At 53.7% G+C, this 18,372-nt stretch overlaps 3 protein-coding genes across 7 annotated transcripts in view; 2 read left to right on the forward strand and 1 right to left on the reverse strand.

Moving 5' to 3' along the window:
- The window catches only part of LOC126944241 (zinc finger protein 688), a 437,324-nt gene that overhangs the window by 97,188 nt on the left and 321,764 nt on the right, over nt 1–18,372 (forward strand). The window lies entirely within an intron of this gene.
- LOC126944250 (cardiotrophin-1) lies at nt 209–8,478 on the reverse strand. 3 transcript variants are annotated; one of them, XM_050773571.1, is made up of 3 exons: nt 8,371–8,478; nt 4,194–4,312; nt 209–1,691 (listed from the first exon to the last, which is right to left on the reverse strand). In XM_050773571.1, exons 1-3 carry the CDS (start codon nt 8,417–8,419, stop codon nt 1,230–1,232), a joined length of 630 nt encoding a protein of 209 aa, XP_050629528.1. In that variant the 5' UTR covers nt 8,420–8,478; the 3' UTR covers nt 209–1,229. The 3 variants fall into 3 exon arrangements, with proteins under 3 accessions (XP_050629528.1, XP_050629530.1, XP_050629529.1); XM_050773573.1 differs by lacking the exon at nt 8,371–8,478 and adding an exon at nt 7,658–7,743 and having other exon boundaries at nt 4,194–4,309; XM_050773572.1 differs by lacking the exon at nt 8,371–8,478 and adding an exon at nt 7,658–7,721.
- The window catches only part of BCL7C (BAF chromatin remodeling complex subunit BCL7C), a 64,165-nt gene continuing 56,071 nt past the window's right edge, over nt 10,279–18,372 (forward strand). Inside the window, exons 1-6 of one of the 2 annotated variants that reach the window (XM_050773568.1) lie at nt 10,279–10,438; nt 10,992–11,070; nt 11,336–11,444; nt 11,537–11,698; nt 15,315–15,400; nt 16,270–16,465. In XM_050773568.1, coding sequence (XP_050629525.1) covers nt 10,347–10,438; nt 10,992–11,070; nt 11,336–11,444; nt 11,537–11,698; nt 15,315–15,400; nt 16,270–16,395 — 654 coding nt within the window. In that variant the 5' untranslated portion in view covers nt 10,279–10,346 and the 3' untranslated portion in view covers nt 16,396–16,465. Of the gene's footprint in view, nt 10,439–10,991; nt 11,071–11,335; nt 11,445–11,536; nt 11,699–15,314; nt 15,401–16,269; nt 16,466–18,372 lie in introns of those variants that run through there. The other variant, XM_050773567.1, reaches the window with a different exon arrangement.

The following is an 18,372-nucleotide window of genomic DNA, read 5'->3' on the forward strand; positions in this document are numbered from 1 at the left end:
AAGAACTAAGGACTGCATCACATCTGTTTCCTGTTAGGACACATCCACTTCCTGTTCTGGGCTGGCAGAGGGCACCACTGGACGGGGGCTGTCAGCCTCCTATTTATACTGCTGTGCTTCTTGGGCATGTCTGGGTGACCAGGCTGCACCCCAATGGTCCTTTTCTCCCTAAAGCTATCTCCCCATTTTCAACAACTATATATACAGGTAACTTTAGTTTCATTTTTATTTTTAAACATTTTATTTACAAAAATTAATTTATTTTCAGAAATAAAACTCTTTTAAGGTGTTGCTTGTTTTGTCTCCCCACATCTGGTAGGAGGCAGTGGAGGTGTGCAGGGACAGGGCAGAGGGGCTGAAGGAAAGGAAGACATCAAAGGGACAGGGCTGAGGCCCAAAGGGATGGGGTGTGGGAGACTGGGGATCTGGGTGGAGTGAGCCTGAGGAAGGTGGCTGAGATGCGGAATCGCCTTCCCCCAACAAGACCAGCAGGCACACCCCTGGCCAGGGAAGCACAGAGAGACGGCCAGACAGGGACAGGGAGACAAGGTGTCACCTCCTTGGGATGAGGCTGAGATGTACACATGAGCTCACAGGGGGCCACGGGGAGGCAGGAAGTGGGGATGGAGAAAAACAGAGACCTCCCAAGAGCTGGGTAAAGGGGGAGGCCAAAGGGAACTGAGGCAGGCCCAAGGAAAGAGGGAGAGCGAGAAAACGGTAGACCCAGACGGAGTTACCATGCAGACGTGGAGGGCCCAAGAGTTAAGAGAAGGGGACAGGCAAAGCAAAGAGAGGCCGGGACAGTGGCTCACGCCTGCAATCCAAGCACTTAGGGAGGCTGAAGCGGGAGGATCGCTTGAGCCCAGGGGTTCAAGATCAGCCTGGGCAACATGGCGAAACTTCGTCTCTACAAAAAATAAAATAAAAAATTAGCCGGCTGTGGTGGCGTGTGCCTGTAGTACCAGCTGCTGGGGAGGCTGAGGCGAGAAGATGGCTTGAGCCCAGGAGGTTGAGGTTGCAGTGCTGGGATCGTGCCACTGCACTCCAGCCTGGGCGACAGACTGAGACCCTGCACCTCCCCTCCCTTCTCTCCCACAAAAAGCAAAGAAGGCCAAGGCAACGGAGACAGTTAAGAGCAGACAGACACCGAAGGCAGCAGAGAAAGACAAAGAAGCAGAGAGAGAAACGGAGCCCAGAGGAGGGAGGCTGCGCGAGCTGCCCCGCCACGCTCAGGCCGGGCCCCCGGCCAGCAGCTGGCCCAGGTCGCCCTCAGTGCGGCTCAGCCACTCGCGGTAGAGGCCGCACACGCGGAGTCCCAGCACCTTGGCGGGGAAGACCCCGGCGGCGGAGGCGGCAGAGGCGGTGGCGGTGGGGGGCTCGGCCCGGGGTCCGCGATTGGCGGCGCCCAACGCGGCCAGCAAGGCCTCTACGGCGGCGCCCAGGGCCCGGGCCTGGCGTGCCGCGTCCTCCAGGCGGCGCAGCAGGCGCTGCGCGCGCGGGTTCAGCTCGGCCTGGCGGCGGCGAACTACGTCCAGCAGCGGGGGCAGCGCGGCCAGCGCCGCCGCGTCCAGCCGCAGCCGCTCGTGCACCGGCAGCCCGGCGTGACTCGGAGCCGGGGCGCTCAGGCCGGCCACCGGCAGCCGCGGCGGTGAGAAGCTGGGCAGCCCGAAGGGGTCTCCCTGGAGCTGCACCTGCGGAGACACGGCCGGCGGGTCAGCGGGGCCCCGGAGCACCGGCCGGGGGCTGTAAACTGGGTTCTCCATCCCGCTCTCTGGGGGCCTCAGTTTCCTCATCTTGCAGATGATAATCCTTCCTAACAGAGCTGCTCTGTTTAGGGCAAAACAAAGTGGCATGCGCTTGACACCAATGCCTGTTTCTTCCCCCCTAAACTGGACCCAGGCTGGGCCAGTTTAGGTCAGCACTTTGGGAGGCCAAGGTGGGAGAATCACTTGAGCCCAGGGGTTCGAGACCAGCCTAGGCAACATAGCAAGACCCCAGCTCTAAAAAAAAATAAATAAAATAAAAAAGAAATAGCGGGTGTGGTGGCGCATGTCTGTAGTCCCAGCTATTCCGGAGGCTGAGGCTGAGGTGGGAGGATTGCTTGAGCCCAGGAGGTCAAGGCTTCAGTGAGCTATGATGGCACCACTGCCCTCCAGCCTGGGTGAGAGTCAGACCCTGTCTCAATAAATAAATAAACAGGACCTAATAACAGCAGCAACGTGATAAGGCAGTTATGACCATGTCAAGTGTTCAAGACAGGGCCTGGCCCCAGGAAGAGTTCAGTAAAAATGTCAGCTCTTTTGTTAAAGTTACCTTACAGACCAGAGGTCCAATCCTATCTTCACCACTTACTAGCTGTGCAGTTTGGGGCAAAACCACTTCCCTTCTCTGAGCCTCAGTCTTCTCATCTGTACAATGAATGGGGGAGCTTCCTGTCCTGTCTTCATGGAAATCACATAAGATAGTCCAGAGGCCAAGGGGGCTTCATTCCCTTCCCTATCCTCCTCAACCTCTGTACCTGCATTGAGCAGGGGTTCAATGAATCAACATCATATGAATGAACAAATGAAAGATAAAGGTGGGGTTGGGCATGGTGACTCACACCTGTGATCCAGGCACTTTGGGAGGCCGACGTGGGCAGATCACCTGAAGTCAGGAGTTCAAGACCCACCTGGCCAACATGGTGAAACCCCATCTCTAAAAATACAAAAATTAGCCAGATGTGGTGGTGGGTGACTATAATCCCAGCTACTCGGGAGGCTAAGGCAGAAGAATCCCTTGAACCTGGGGGGAGGAGGTTGCAGTGAACTGAGATCTCACCATTGCACTCCAACCTGGGCCACAAGAGCGAAACTCCGCTTCAAAAAAAGAAAAGAAAAGTCGGGCTGGACATACAGTGACTATAGTGACTTACCCTAGGAAGTGGCAGAGCTGGAATTTGAACCAAAGTTCATAGCAGTACAAAGTTAGTTTTGTTTGTTTTAAATAGATGGGGTCTCACACTGTCATCAAGGGTGGAGAGCGATGGTTTGATCACACAGCCTCCAGGGCTCAAGCAATCCTCCCCACTCAGCCTCCTGAGTAGATGGAACCACAGGCATGCACCACCATGCCTGGCTATTTTTTTCTTTTTCTTTTTCTTTTCTTTCTTTCTTTTTTTTTTTTTTTTAAGAGATGAGGGCTCACTGTGTTACCCAGGCTGGTCTCAAACTCCTGAGCTCAAACAATCCTCCTGCCTCAGCCTCCTAAAGCACTGGGATTACAGGCATGAGCCAATGTACCCAGCCCAAAGCTAGTTCTATTATGCCACTATCCTCCCACTATCCGCTGTCATAGTTGTTACATTATTATTTTTAATGTTATTGTTACTGCCCAAGCTCACAGTTAACAAGTTGGCAGACCTACAGTCTGATTCAAAGCTATACCCTCCCTTCACTACATAAGGGTAATTTAGGGAATTATCTTCCTTCCTTGGGCAGGGTCCTCTGTCCAACTAAAGATGTCAGCAGATCCCTGTCTTCTGTAAAAGTGCCCTCTTGGGATAATTGTTGCTCCAGATTGGAACCTCTTCTTGGCTTCCCTGAATATCCCAGATGGGAGAGTTCACAGTTAATCTTGTTTAGCTGCCTCCTTTTACTGTTGGGGAGAGTCCAAGGCCCATGGAGGGGAGGTGTCAAGGTCACACAGAGCCTAGAACCTCGGTTTTCTGAGATACAGATCAGAGTTCTCCTCACTGCCCCAGGCTACCTGGCTACCTCTGACTTAAAGCACCAAAGTCACTTGAGCCCAGGAGTTCAAGACCAGCCTGAGCAATATAGCAAGACCCTGCCTCTACAAAATAATGAAAAAATTACCCAGGCATGGTGGGGATTGCTTGAGCCCAGGAGGTTGAGGCTGCAGTGAGCCATAATGGCACCACTGCACTCCAGCCTGGGCGACAGAGTGAGGCCTCGTCTCAAAAACAAAGCACTGAGGAGGGTGTCTCCAAGCTGGAGAGGACAGAGTGGCATCTGGGTCACAGACAGGGTCCTCTTCCAATTTGCTGTGTGGCCAGGGGCAAGTTGCTGTCCCTCTCAGGAGCCCTGATTTCCACAGCTGGAAAATGAGGTTGAGAGAATGGGTGATCGAGGACCTCTGTGATGTCTGCTCCCATTCCCCCGGCCCCCGGCACCCCAACCCCCATTGCCACTCACATATTCCTGGAGCAGCTGCTCAGCGTATTTGGTGAGGAGGTGCGCAAGGCTGTGTGTCTGACGGATCTTGGCCTCCAAGTGGGGAAGAAGTGAGACTGAGGAATCAGCCTGGGGGTCTTCTGGTGGGAAAGGGGGAAGGAATGAGGATGTCCCAAACTCCTGCTCATTGATCACCTCTCCCAGGCTGGCTCTTCATTCCTGACCCCATCAGGATCTGGCCTATTCCAACTGAGGCAAAATGAGGCACCAGATCTTTGTCAAGCAGGTGGTCTACCTGAAATGTATTGCCTGTCCCCAAATCACTGTTGAAATCCTATTAAAGCCAAATTCAAAGACAGTCATGCCTTGCTTAACAATGGGATACATTCTGAGAAATGCATCCTTAGGCGATTTCATCGTGGTGCAAACATCATAGAGTGTATTTACACAAAACTAGGTGGTACAGCCTGCTACACGCCCAGGCTATGTGGTGTTAGTCGATTGCTCCTAGGCTGCAGACCTGGACAGCATGTTATGGTGCAGCAGGCAACTGGAACACAGTGGTATTTTTGTATTTTAACATAGAAAAGGGCCGGATGAGATTGCTGATGTCTGTAATCTCAGCACTTTGGCAGGCCAAGGCAGGCAGATTGTTTGAGCCCAGGAGTTTGGGACCAGCCTGGGCAATATAGTGAAACTCCATCTTTACAAAAAATACAAAAATAAGCTAGGCATAGTGGCACATGCAGGTAGTCCCAGCTACTTGAGAGGCTGAGATGACAGGATCACTTGAACCCCGGGAGGTTGAGGCTGCATTGAACTGTGAGTATGCCACTGCACTCCAGCCTGGGCAACAGAGTAAGACCCTATCTCTAAATAAATAAATAAAAACATAGAAAAGCTACAGTTAAAATAAATATATATGTATGTATTTTATTATATATAATATATATCAGTTGGGCGGGGTGGCTCACGCCTGTAATCCCAGCACTTTGGGAGGCCGAGGTGGGCAGATCACTTGAGGTCAGGAGTTCGAGACCAGCCTGGCCAACATGGTGAAACCCTGTTTCTACTAAAAATACAAAAATTAGGCCAGGCGCGGTGGCTCAAGCCTGTAATCCCAGCACTTTGGGAGGCCGAGACGGGCGGATCACTAGGTCAGGAGATCGAGACCATCCTGGCTAACAGGGTGAAACCCCGTCTCTACTAAAAAATACAAAAAGCTAGCCGGGCGACGTGGCGGGCGCCTGTAGTCCCAGCTACTCGGGAGGCTGAGGCAGGAGAATGGCGTAAACCCGGGAGGCGGAGCTTGCAGTGAGCTGAGATCCGGCCACTGCACTCCAGCCCGGGGACAGAGCGAGACTCCGTCTCAAAAAAAAAAAAAAAAAAAAAAAAAAAAATACAAAAATTAGCCAGGCATTGGGCTCAGTGGCTCACGCCTGTAATCCCAGCACTTTGGGAGGATGAAGTGGGCAGATCATGCGAAGTCAGGAGTTTGAGACCGTGTAATGAAACCTTGTCTCTACTAAAACTACAAAAATTAGTCAGGCATGGTGGTGGGTGCCTGTAATCCCAGCTACCGGGGAGGCTGAGGCATGAGAATCGCTTGAACCTGGGAGGCGGAGGTTGCAGTGAGCTGAGATCGGGTCACTGCCCTCCAGCCTGGGTGACAGACCGAGACTTTGTCTCAAAAAAAAAAGAAAAAAGAAAAAAAATGGCTGGGTGCAGTGGTTCACGCCTGTAATCCCAGCACTTTGGGAGGCTGAGGCAGGCGGATCACGAGGTCAAGAGATCAAGACCATCCTGGACAACATGGTGAAACCCCATCTCTACTAAAAATACAAAAAAAAAATTAGCTGGACTTGGTGGCACGTGCCTGTAGTCCCAGCTACTTGGGAGGCTGAGGCAGGAGACTCGCTTGAACCCAGGAGGCAGAGGTTGCAGTGAGCCGAGGCCACTGCACTCCAGCCTGGCGACAGAGCAAGACTCCATCTCAAAAAAAAAAAAAAAAATTAGCTGGACATGGTGGCATGCACCTGTAATTCCAGGTACTCAGGAGGCTGAGACAGGAGAAGCGCTTGAACCCGGGAGGTGGAGGTTGTAGTGAGCTGAGGGTGCGCCACTGCACTCCAGCCTGGGCAACAGAGCTAGACTTCATCTCAACACAAACGAACAAATACATATATACACACACACATATATATAAATATATATAATTATATATATTATATATACAGAAAATTATATATATACACATATATCAATATATATACACACACAGGGAGAGAGAGAGAGAGAGAGAAAGACAGAGTCTCGCTCTTTCACCCAGGATGGGGTGCAGTGGTGCAATCTTGGCTCACTGCAGCCTCCACCTCCTGAGCTCAAGTGATCCTCCCGCTTCAGTCTCCTGTGTAGCTGGGACTATAGGCATGTGCCACCACGCCCAGTTAATTTTTGTATTTTTTGTAGAGACAGGGTTTCACCATGTTGCCCAGGCTAAAAGTGCATATAATCTTGTGGGACCTCCATTGTCTGTACGGTCCACCTGTTGACCAAATGTTGTTATGCAGTGCATGACTGTACTGCCTCCACAGTGCAGCCTCCAGAATCACTCCTCCTTTGTAAATGAACTCCTTCCTTTGACTTAAGGCCATTTGCATGAGTTCCAGGGTAGCTCTTTTAATGGCTTTTCTGTGTATATCTGCCTTAGCCTGAGAGCCCTTTGAGGACAGGGCTTACATATTTCCAACTCAGTGACTGCTAGTGGACTTCGACATTATCGAAGCACAGAACTTCACATCGGAAGGTGCCTTGAAGGCCTGTTTTACAGATAGTGAGACTGACGTCCATTTCCATTTCTCTCCCTGATGCCCCTTCCGTGCGAGGCGCTGGTCTGGCTAGTCAGCGAATCAAGGTCCGCAAGGGCCAGTGTCTGGCGCCCCGGGAGGGACTCCATTTCCCGAAACGCACAGCGCGCTCCAGATGCGCGCTGGGGAATGTAGTGACCCGGTGCCCCGCCCCGCCCCCACCCCGCGCCAGTTTCCCAGCACCAGTCGCGATCCTCAGCAGCCCAGACTTTCGTCTCCTGTTGTCACTTACTACTTCCTGTGACTCCAAGACTGCCTTTCCTTACTCTACCCCTTCCTCCAGTCCCCAGCTCTGATTCTTTCCCGAGACTCAGTGGACGCAGGGGTCCTGCCCCAACCCCGACCCCAGTCCTCCCCATGAGTGTACTCGAACCGTTGATCTAAGTCCTGAGCCCAAGTCCCTGAAACCTCAGCCCCAGGCCTCCTCTAAACCCTAGCGCCTGTCGTTTCTCACAACTCACCCGCTCGCTCGTTACCTGACACCGGAGCCCTGCTCTTCCCCGTCAAGGCCGCTCCCCTCCCGGCCCCGGGGGTGGCGGAGACCCAGACCCCCAGCTCCCAACCCCTCTGACTCCTGCGGCCCTCAGCGACCCGGCGTCCGGTCCCTCAGCCCCTTACCCAGATTTCCCTCCCTCCGGCTCATGCTGGCCCCTGGCTGATCCCGGCTCCCTCCACGCCCCCCTTTGGAAGGGGGAGAAAGGGGAAAGGGCTGGGGGCGTGGCCCGGGCGCAGCCAATCAGAGCCCAGACCCCAAACATTTCACCCTACCCCCCCTTTTCAGACAGGATTCCTTGGCCCTGAGCTCAGTTCCTCGCCCGTGGGGCCTAGTAGGGGAAGGGGCCCGAGCTGGGAGGCAAGTTGTCCGCCGGGTGGACAGGACCTCAGGGCGGGGGTGTCAGCGCCTGGAAGGCAGCCCAGTGTCCTGCCGTGGGCTCAGGCTTGGACTTGAGGCAGGGGCTGCTTTGGTGGGAAAGGTGAGGAGACAGGAGAGGGAACAGCCAGACTGGCAGGACAGGAATGCGCAGGCCCTCTCTCTAGTCTGGGGCGCGGCCTGCGAGAGAGGCCACGATAGGGGCCGTCAGGCTCGGGGCACGCTTGTCCAGACATACATCTCCTGGCATATCTTAGATGGCTTCCAATCTCATTGTCACAACCACCAGAAGGGAGACAGATACACTGCTCTCCTCTCCTTAGCAGGCCTAGTAACAAAATCACACACACACGCCCCCCAGAAGAACAAGCTTCAGAGACCTGGACAGGAAGTCACACCCACGCATCAACCCCATTAACCTGGTGTAGACTGAAAGGAAGGCACATAGGGATGATCATACTTGGTTTCTGGCCCCCCCGAGGGGCTCGCGGTCTGTCGGGGAAGCCCATAGACAATAGCAGCTAATGCGGTTTGTGAGTGAAGACTGGGAGGAGGCCCGTGTGCGTGCGTGCGCGTGCGTGTGTCTGCGTGCGTGCATGCGTGCGGATGTGTGTGCGTATGAGCGTGCGTGTGTGCGAGTGGATGTGGTGTGAGGGTGCAGGTGTGCGCGTGTGCATGCATGTGCGCGTGCGTGTGTGTGTGCGTGTGCGTGTGAGTGGGTGTGTTGCCGTGAGCAGACAATGCTGGAATAAAGGAAGAAAGAGTTTAACTGGAGAGGGCACAGTAGATGGAATTGAGCCAGACCATTAGTAGGGCCCACAATCACATGTGCATTGACCGTAAATAGTTATTGGGCATTTACCACGTGCTGGGAACTGTTCTAAGAGCTATACACACATTAACTAATTCCTATGTTATAGATGCGGAATAGAGAGAAGTGACTTGTTCAGGGTAATACAGTTGGGTGTGGCGCAGCTGGGATTTTACCTAAGCAGCTTGGCTCAAAAAATGCTGTCCTAATCATGCTCCTAACCCCTTATACCCTTAACCTCGGGACATGGTCACGCCCAAACTCACAGACACAACAGGCACATCTTGAAACACACACACACACACAGCAGCACAAATTTTGACATGGTCTTATCTGCTGACAAGCCAGCCTCAAATAAAGTCAACCAAGACACACTCACTTTCTTTAAGTAATGCACATTTTATTTAAGTCATGTGATGGATTTTCACAGAGTACATATGCCCAGGGAACCAGCACCGGATCACACAACAGAACTGGATCAGCTCCCAGAAGCTCTCCCCTCATCCCCTCCCAATCCTAAGGGCGACCACTATCTTGACTTTGGTGCACTTTAAATTAGTTTTGTCTGGTTCTGAACGTAATACACCTGGAACCATCTAGTATGTACTGTTGTATTTGGCTTCTGTCACTCAAGATTTCGTCATGCGACTTGTCTATGTTGCTGGGTGTAGCCGGGCATGTCACTCCCGTTGCTGTGTCTATGTGCATGGTAATGAGTAGGGCATCATTCATTTTCCATTCTGTTGATGGGTTATTTCCAGTTTGGGGCTGTTATGAAAGGGCTCTGAACGTTCCCAAGCACCCTCTTGGTGCTCACACCTACACATTTCTGCTGGGTGTTGACAGCCTAGGAGTGGAATTGCTGGATCACAGAGGTGGCATATGTTCGGCTTCACTAGAAAACTGCCAGTTCTCAAAACGTCTCTACCAATTTACACTCCCCCAGAAATACAAGAGAGGTTCAGTCGCTCTACTTTCTCGCCTCCACATGGTGCGGTCTTTTTCACTTTAGCCATTCTGGTGGGTAGAGACCTACTCGTATTCGCAGCGCCTGGCGCGTAATTGGCGCTCAGTTAACAGGACTGTTGAATGAATGGATGAATGAGTGTTGGGCGGTGTAGACCGAGAGCCTGGCGAGGGCGGACACACGCACGCACTCCACACACAGCGTTTCGCGGACACCCACCGCGGCGCACGCACCCCAGGACACAGACCCTCTCGAGCACCCCGCGCCCACGTGGTCTGAACGCACCGCCTCGGCCCTGCCTCGCGCGTCCGGCCGCCGAGCAGTACCCAACTCCCGCTCTCGACGGCGGGCAGGGGGCGCTGCGCGTCCAGGCGCTCCGAGGGGGCGGGCCCGGGTCGGGGCGGGGCCGGCCGGGCTTCCAGGCCTGGGCTCTGGCCGCCCGCGCCACCGGGCCGCTCCGGGGACGGGCCGGGGCGGGGCACGGCGGCAGGAAACGGGGCGGGGACTCGCGGAGGCGTTGGGGACGAGAGAGGGCGCGGCCAACTCCCGGGGGGACGGCAGGCCGAGAGCGCGGCGCCCGGGCCTGGCGCCGAGCCTGAGCCCGCCGGACGGGAGGCGGCCCCGCCGCGGGCTCGGCTCCGGCCCCAGCCCCGCCAGCATGGCCGGCCGGACCGTACGGGCCGAGACCCGGAGCCGGGCCAAGGATGACATCAAGAAGGTGATGGCGACCATCGAGAAGGTCCGGAGATGGTGAGCGCTGCCCGGGGGCCAGGGACGGGACACGGCGGGACCACCACCACCACCTAAGGCGTCTAAGCTGCCTTCGCCAGCTCTGGGCCCCGGTGTTCGCTGTATCCCCGCCCACTAGCTTTGCCCTGGATCTGTCCCCGTTCCCCTGGCTACTCCTGGGGGTCTACAAAGCGTGGTCCCCAGTCGTGCTCTCCCAGAGTGGGAGCCCCCGTTTGTGCCCCGCCCCCTAAAGCTTTGACACTCCTTCTGCAAGTGCGCCCCGAGATCTGCAGGTCTCTGATCCCGGGCCAGGCCCATAGCCACGCCCCCCGTGTGTGCCCCAGGGGTCCGCAGAGCCAGGGCCCAAATCATATCCTCTCTCTAGAGGCACCCACCGCCTGTGCCCTGGGGTTTGCAGGGCTCTCTTTCTCCATGTAACTATGCCCCATTAGCAAAACTGTTGCTACCCTCCTGTGCCTCCCCAACCTCTGCAGGTACCCCCAGATGTGTCCAGCTCCTGGGGGGGTGGGTCTCCCCTCAGGCCTCTCTGACCCAGTCCCCCACCCTCCCACAGGGAGAAGCGATGGGTGACTGTGGGCGACACTTCCCTTCGTATCTTCAAGTGGGTGCCAGTGGTGGACCCCCAGGAGGAGGTGAGCAACCCCCATTCCCACAAGGCCCTGCATCTGTGCAACCTCAGGCAAGCTCCTCCCCACCCTGACCTCTACCTCCAGCTCCCAGAGACCTCAGATGCAGCAGAACAGACAGATGGGAACCATCATTAGCAGCTCCTCCCCTTTTTCCCTCTTTTCTGTTCCACACCCTGAGTTCGAGCCCTTTTGCTTCTCAGTGCCTCAGTTTCCTTAGGTGTATGGTGGGGCTTTCCAAGAGCTCTGACCCTAATCCTCTAACCCCCAGGAGCGAAGGCGGGCAGGTGGCGGGGCAGAGAGATCCCGTGGCCGGGAACGTCGGGGCAGGGGCGCCAGTCCCCGAGGGGGTGGCCCTCTCATCCTGCTGGATCTCAATGGTAGGTAGGGATCCTGAAATGCGGAGGGCTGTGGGGACTGAAGGAGTGTATTAGGGATCTCAGGCCAACCATCTCGGCTCTTGCTCCCACAGATGAGAACAGCAACCAGAGTTTCCATTCGGAAGGTTCCCTGCAAAAGGGCACAGAGCCCAGTCCTGGGGGCACCCCCCAGCCCAGCCGCCCTGTGTCACCTGCCGGACCCCCAGAAGGGGTCCCTGAGGAGGCTCAGCCCCCACGGCTGGGCCAAGAGAGAGGTAGGACCAGGTACCTCCCAGGAGCCCTCTCCTCTAAGTCCTGTCTTCTCCAGAGTCTAACCTACCAGCTTATCCCTATACCTGCTCCCCATCTTGTGCACCTTCCTCAAGGTGCCTTCCGACTCCTGCAGAATCTCTCTGTAGTTGCTGTCTCATTCCTCTGGTCTCTTAGGATCTATAGATGACATATCACTGTCTGAGACTTTCATGTAAATTAATTTTTTACTATCTTTCTCCTCACTCTCATGTCAGTTTCCTGAATGTTGGGCCCATATTAATCCTTTTTTTTTTTTTTTTTTTGAGACAGGGTCTCACTGTGTCACCTAGGCTGGAGTGGTGCAGTGGTGTGATCATAGCTCACTGCAGCCTTGAACTTCCTGGGCTCAAGCGATCCTCCCGCCTCAGCCTCCCAAGTAGCTTGGACCACAGGCATATGCCATTTGTATTTTTTGTAGAGGCAAGGTTTCACCATGTTGCCCAGGCTGGTCTCAAACTCACTCACTCAAGCGATCCTCCATCTTCAGCCTCCCAAAGTGCTGGGATTACAGGTGTGAGCCATCACACCCATACCCGCCCCCCCCCTTTCTTTTTTTAGAGAGAAGTTCTCTGTCACCCAGGCTGGAGTGCACTGGTGCAATCATAGCTCACTGCAGCCTCAAACTCCTGGGCTCAAGGGATCCTCTGGCCCCAGCTTCCCAAGTAGCTGGGGACTACAGGTGTGTGCCACCACACCCAGCTAACTTTTAAATTTTTTGTAGAGATAGGGTCTCGCTATGTTGCCAAGGTTGGTTTCGAACTCCTGGCCTGAAATGATCCTTCTGTCTCAGCCTCCCACGGTGCTGGGATTATAGGCGTAAGTCACTGTGCTTGGCCCTATGTGATCTTGTTCACTACTGTATTCTCAGAATAATATGGGACACAGAGTAGGTGCTCAGTAAATATCTGTTGAGTGAATAAATAATAGTGATAGTCATAGGGGTGATTAATAATAACAGGAATAACAACAGTATTTATTGAGCTCTTACTGTGTGCCAGGCGCCCTGGTAAACACTTTACATGGTTGGGTTTTTTTCTTTTCTTTTCTTTTTTTCCTTTGAGTTTCACTCTTGCCCAGGCTAGAGTGCAATGGCACAATTTTGGCTCACTGCAACCTTCACCTCCCAGGTTCAGGCAGTTCTCCTGCCTCAGCCTCCTGGGTAGCTGGGAATATAGGCATGAACCACCATGCTCGGCTAGTTTTATATTTTTAATAGAGATGGGGTTTCGCCATGTTTTGCCAGCCTCGAACTCCTGACCTCAGGTGGTCCGCCCACCTCGGCCTCCCAAAGTGCTGGGACTACAGGCATGAGCCACCATGCCCAGCCTTTTTTTTTTTTTTTTGATGGAGTCTTGCTCTGCTGCCCAGGCTAGACTGCAGTGGTGTGATATCAGCTCACTGCAACCTCTGCCTCCCAGGTTCAAGCGATTCTTCTGCCTCAGCCTCCCAAGTAGCTGGGATTACAGGCATGCCCCCACACTCAGCTAATTTTTGTTTTTTTGTTTGTGTGTGTTTGTTTTTGAGACGGAGTTTCATTCTTGTTGCCCAGGCTGGAGTGCAATGGCACAATCTTAGCTCACCACAACCTCTGCCTCCCGGGTTCAAGTGATTCTCCCGCCTCAGCCTCCCGAGTAGCTGAGATTACAGGCATGCGCCACCATGCCCCACTAATTTTGTATTTTTAGTAGAGACAGGGTTTTTCCATGTTGGCCAGGCTGGTCTTGAACTCCCGACTTTAAGTGATCTGCCTGCCTCAGCCTTCCAAAGTGCTGGGATTACAGGCGTGAGCCACCGTGCCTGGCCTAATTTTTGTATTTTTAGTAAAGATGGAGTTTCACCATGTTGGCCTGGCTAGTCTCGAACTCCTGACCTCAGGTAATCCGCCCGCCTCCGCCTCCCAAAGTGCTAGGATTACAGGTGTGAGCCACCGTGCCCTGCCAACACTTTATGTGTTTTTTTCGCATTTAATTTTCACTACAACCTTATAAGGGTGATGATCTTGTTATGATCCCTATTTATAGATGAGGAAACTGAGACCCAGAGAAGTAACTCAGCCAGTGAGCCAGCATCTTGGGCCTGGGTCCTCCTCAGCTCTGCATTTTTTCTTTTCCCCCTTTGAGACAGAGTCTTACTGTGTCGCCCAGGCTGGAGTGTAGTGGCACGATCTCACTCACTGCAACCTCCGCCTCCCAAGTTCAAGCAATTCTCCTGCCTCAGCCTCCCGAGTAGCTGAGATTACAGGTACACATCACCACACCTGGCTAATTTTTGTATTTTTAGTAGAGATGGGGTTTCACCATGTTGGACAGGCTGGTCTTGAACTCCTGACCTCGTGATCTACCTGCCTTGGCCTCCCAAAATGCTGGCATTACAGGCTTGAGCCACTGTGCCCAGCCAGCTCTGCTTTCTTCCATGCAGTCAAACCCATCTGGTTGGCACCTCTTCCTCCCAGGCCCTGCCTTGTCCCTGGCCTTCCCATCTCTCACCCGTTTTTGGTTCCAGCTGGTCTCTTCTAGTCACCCCGACACAGCTGCCAGAACAACTTTTTCCTTAATATTTTTTAAGCTTTGCTTTTTTGTTTTGGAGACAAGGTCTCACTCTGTCACTCAGGCTGGAATGCAGTGGCGTGATCATGGCTCACTGCAGCCTTGGATTCCTGGGCTCAGTCAGCCTCCTGAGTAGCTGGGACTACAGGCATGCATCACCACGCTCAGCTAATTAGTGTTGTTATTTTTTATAGAGATAGGGTCTTACTATGTTGCCCAGGCTGGTCTCAAACTCCTGGGCTCAAGTGATCCTCCTCCCTCAGCCTCCCAGAATGTGAAACCCTGTCTCTACTAAAAATACAAAAAATTAGCCGGACATGGTGGCACACACCTGTAATCCCATCTATTAGGGAGGCTGAGGCAGGAGAATTGCTTGAACCTGGGAGGCGGAGGCTGCAGTGAGCCGAGATCGCACTACTGCACTCCAGCCTGGGTGACACAGTGAGACTCCATCTCAAAAACAAAAACAAACAAACAAACAAAAAGAACATCCTGATGTGGGACTGTGGGCTGGGTCTGGGTCTAGATAGTGCCAAGCACTTGTATACCTTTGCTATTATAAAAACGGTAGCAAGCATTTATTGAGCACTTACTGTGTGCCAACCACTGTGCTTTACCTGCATCTGCTCATCTGACCCTCACAACAGCCGCATGAGGTAATTACTATCATTATCCCCATTTTACAGATGGGGAAACTGAGGCCCGTGGAAATTAAGTAGCTGGCCCAAGGTCAGGATTTGAACCGAGGCAGTCCAAGCCCGGATTCTGTGGCAACCTAGCACACATTCCCTCTGCCTCACATGTCGTACTTTCCTGTCTGTCCACCGCATCAAGACCCACTCACCCTTGAGCTCCCACGTCAGTGTTCCCTCCTCTGCTTCCTAAGGCACAGCCAGGTTCCTGCTCTGTCCTCTCTGCTCCCGTGGCCCTCTGCCTTCTGTGACTGGGGCCTGTGACCGTCTGTTTCCCCCACTGTCTGTGCTGCTGGCACAGAGTGGCTGTTTAGGGGATGTTTGTTACCTTGACGTTCCAGATCCCGGGGGCATAACTGCTGGCAGCACCGACGAACCCCCAATGCTGACCAAGGAGGAACCTGTTCCAGAACTGCTGGAAGCTGAGGTGAGAGAGGCCAGAAGGCTACACTCCTGGGTCTTGGAGGGAATGGGGGATCTGGGGCAGCCGAAGGCTTGGAGCCTGCATCCTGAGGCCCTGGAGGAGAGGCAGACCTGGGACCGAGCTGAAGGCTTAGGGGCTGGGTTCTTGGGACTGAAAAAGAAAGGGTGTTTCAGAGACAAAGTGCTAAGGGCTGGATCAGGGCTGATTTGAGACCATTAAAAGCCTGACAAAGCCGGGTGTGGTGGCTCATGCCTGTAATCCCAGCACTTTGGGAGGCCGAGGCGGGTGGATCATGAGGTCAGGAGATCAAGACCATCCTGGCTAACACGGTGAAACCCCGTCTCTACTAAAAACACAAAAAATTAGCCGGGCGTGGTGGCACGTGCCTGTAGTCCCAGCTACTCGGGAGGCTGAGGCAGGAGAATTGCTTGAACCTGGGAGGTGGAGGCTGCAGTGAGCCGAGATCGCGCCACTGCACTCCAGTCTGGGTGACAGAGCGAGACTCCTTCTCAAAAATAAATAAATAAAGCCTGACAAAATCATGGTGCTCCTCCATGCATTTTCAAAAAATATCAAAAAATATCTTAACTGTAAAATTAGCGTAAGAAAATCCCTCGTAAACCTCTGACGTTTCTCACGAAGCTACCTCGATGCATTTTCAGAAATATCAAGTATCAGGTTCGTTCCTCCACACAGTGTCACTGTTGTTGTTGTTTTTGGTGCCTGCTTCCTCTGCGTCCTGAGCATCTGGCCCTGGGCTTGCCTCCTGGGCCCAGGAGGGGAGGGGAGTAGAGGCTTTGGAGAAGGTAGAGGCTCGGAGGCTGGACGCCTGGGTTCGGTGGAGCTCACGCCTGTCCACCCTTCCTCTCCAGGCCCCCGAAGCTTACCCCGTCTTTGAGCCAGTGCCACCTGTCCCTGAGGCAGCCCAGGGTGACACAGAGGACTCGGAGGGCGCCCCCCCACTCAAGCGCATCTGCCCAAATGCCCCCGACCCCTGAGAAGCCGGCCTGCCTGTCCTGTTGCCCCAGGGGCCCCTTTGGCTTTTTACAAATAAAGACCCTTTTGTAATTTTGTGTCATGTCATTTCCCCGTCAGGGCTGGGGAGGGTCTTTGGAGACAGTTTTGTCTCATGCTCCATTGCTCAGATGGGGTCACTGAGGCTCTGAGAGGACCTTCCTGTAGTCCCACCGCAAGGCAGTGTGTGGTGGGGGCTTGAGCCAGGACCTTGCCTCCCAGTACTTCCCGGGTCTGCCCTATCTCCCGACCTTCACCTCTTCCTCTGGGAGGAGGCCCAGGACGTCTCTTCTTGCTCAGCCCTCACCTGGGCCTAACAGTTATCAAAACTCTGGGTAGCTAGGCCATGATTTTTTTTTTTTTTTTTTTTTTTGAGACACAGACTTGCTCTGTTGCCCAGGCAGGAGTGCAGTGGTGCAATCATGGCTCACTGTAGCCTTGATGTCCCACCTCAGCCTCCCAAGTAGCCAGGACCACAGGTGCACGCCACCACACCCAGCTAATTTTATTTCTTTATTTAATTATCACTATTTTTTTTTAGAGAGTTTCGCTCTTGTTGCCTAGGCTGGAGTGCAATGGCACAATCTCAGCTCACTGCAAACTCTGCCTCCTGGGTTCAAGCAAGTCTCCTGCCTCAGCCTCCTGAGTAGCTGTGATTAGAGGCGCCTACCACCACGCCCAGCTAATTTTTGTATTTTTAGTAGAGACTGGGTTTTGCCATGTTGGCCAGGCTGGTCTCAAACTCCTGACCACAGGTGATTTGCCTGCCTCGGCCTCCTAAAGTGCTGTGATTACAGGCATGAGCCACCACGCCCAGCCCGCTAATTTTATTTTTTGTAGACATGGGATCTCGCTACATTGCCCAGGCTGGTCTTAAACTCCTGGGCTCAAGTGTTCCTCCTGCCTTGGTCTCCTAAAGCGTTCGGATTACAGGTGCGAGCCATTGCGCCCGGCCTGTTCACATTTCATACATAATAACACAGAGGCCCAGAGGGACTTGGGGGCCTGGGATGACCAACCCATTCCCTGCCCTGAGGAAGCCACTCCTCCACCCGGGATGCCTGTCCACACTTCTGGTTGGGTCTAACTTATCCCCATCTCAATCACCATCTCCTCTGAGAAGCCTTCCCTGACTCCAGGCTCAGTGAGTTTCCCCTTTTTTAAGCCTTAGCAACCTCTTGGGCTTTGGTCTCCTTGTTTCAGCATTTATCAGGCTGTTCTGGGACCCGTGGTTTGTGTGTGTGTGTCTTGTCTACGAGGCTGTGGGCTCTGAGGGGGCCCCACACAACACTGGGAACAGCGCAGTCCCAGCAGCTGCTTCATGAATACATGAATGGCCTGGGGTTTTCCAGGCAGGCTTCTCGGAGGAGGTGGCATGCGAGCTGGGCTCTGACACATGAACCTCTGTGCTAGAACTCAAGTCAGAAGCCCTGGTTCAAGTCCTGGCTCTGTTACTCCCTGAGTGGCTGTAGGCAGGCTGTTTCTACTCTCAGCATTAGTTTGTTCATCTGAGCAATGGGAACAATAACTAGGCCTCATCTGCCCCAAGGGTTTGTGGGAACCTTCAAGTAATATAAGGCCCTCTCACTCTGTGCCTGTAGGGTCATGTATACTGGCCCTATTTTTGTTTTTAATGAAGAAAGATACTGAGGTTCAGAGAGGACCAAACTGAAACTTTAAAGAGGCTTTAAAAACTGTAGGCTAGGTGTGGTGGCTCACACCTGTAATCCCAGGCCTTTGGGAGGCACAGGTGGGAGGACTGCTTGAGGCCAGGAGTTTGAGACCAGCTTGAGCAACATAGCGAGACAAAAAAATGAAAAAATTAGCCAGGCATACTGGTGTGCGCCTGTAGTCCAAGCTTTTTGGGAGGCTGAGGTGGGAAGATTGCTTGAGCCCTGGAAGTCGAGGCTGCAGTGAGTGATGATTGCACCACTGCGCTCCACTCTGGGCAACAAAGCAAG

This window comes from Macaca thibetana, chromosome 20 (assembly GCF_024542745.1).
Source record: "Macaca thibetana thibetana isolate TM-01 chromosome 20, ASM2454274v1, whole genome shotgun sequence".
Lineage (NCBI taxonomy): Eukaryota > Metazoa > Chordata > Mammalia > Primates > Cercopithecidae > Macaca > Macaca thibetana.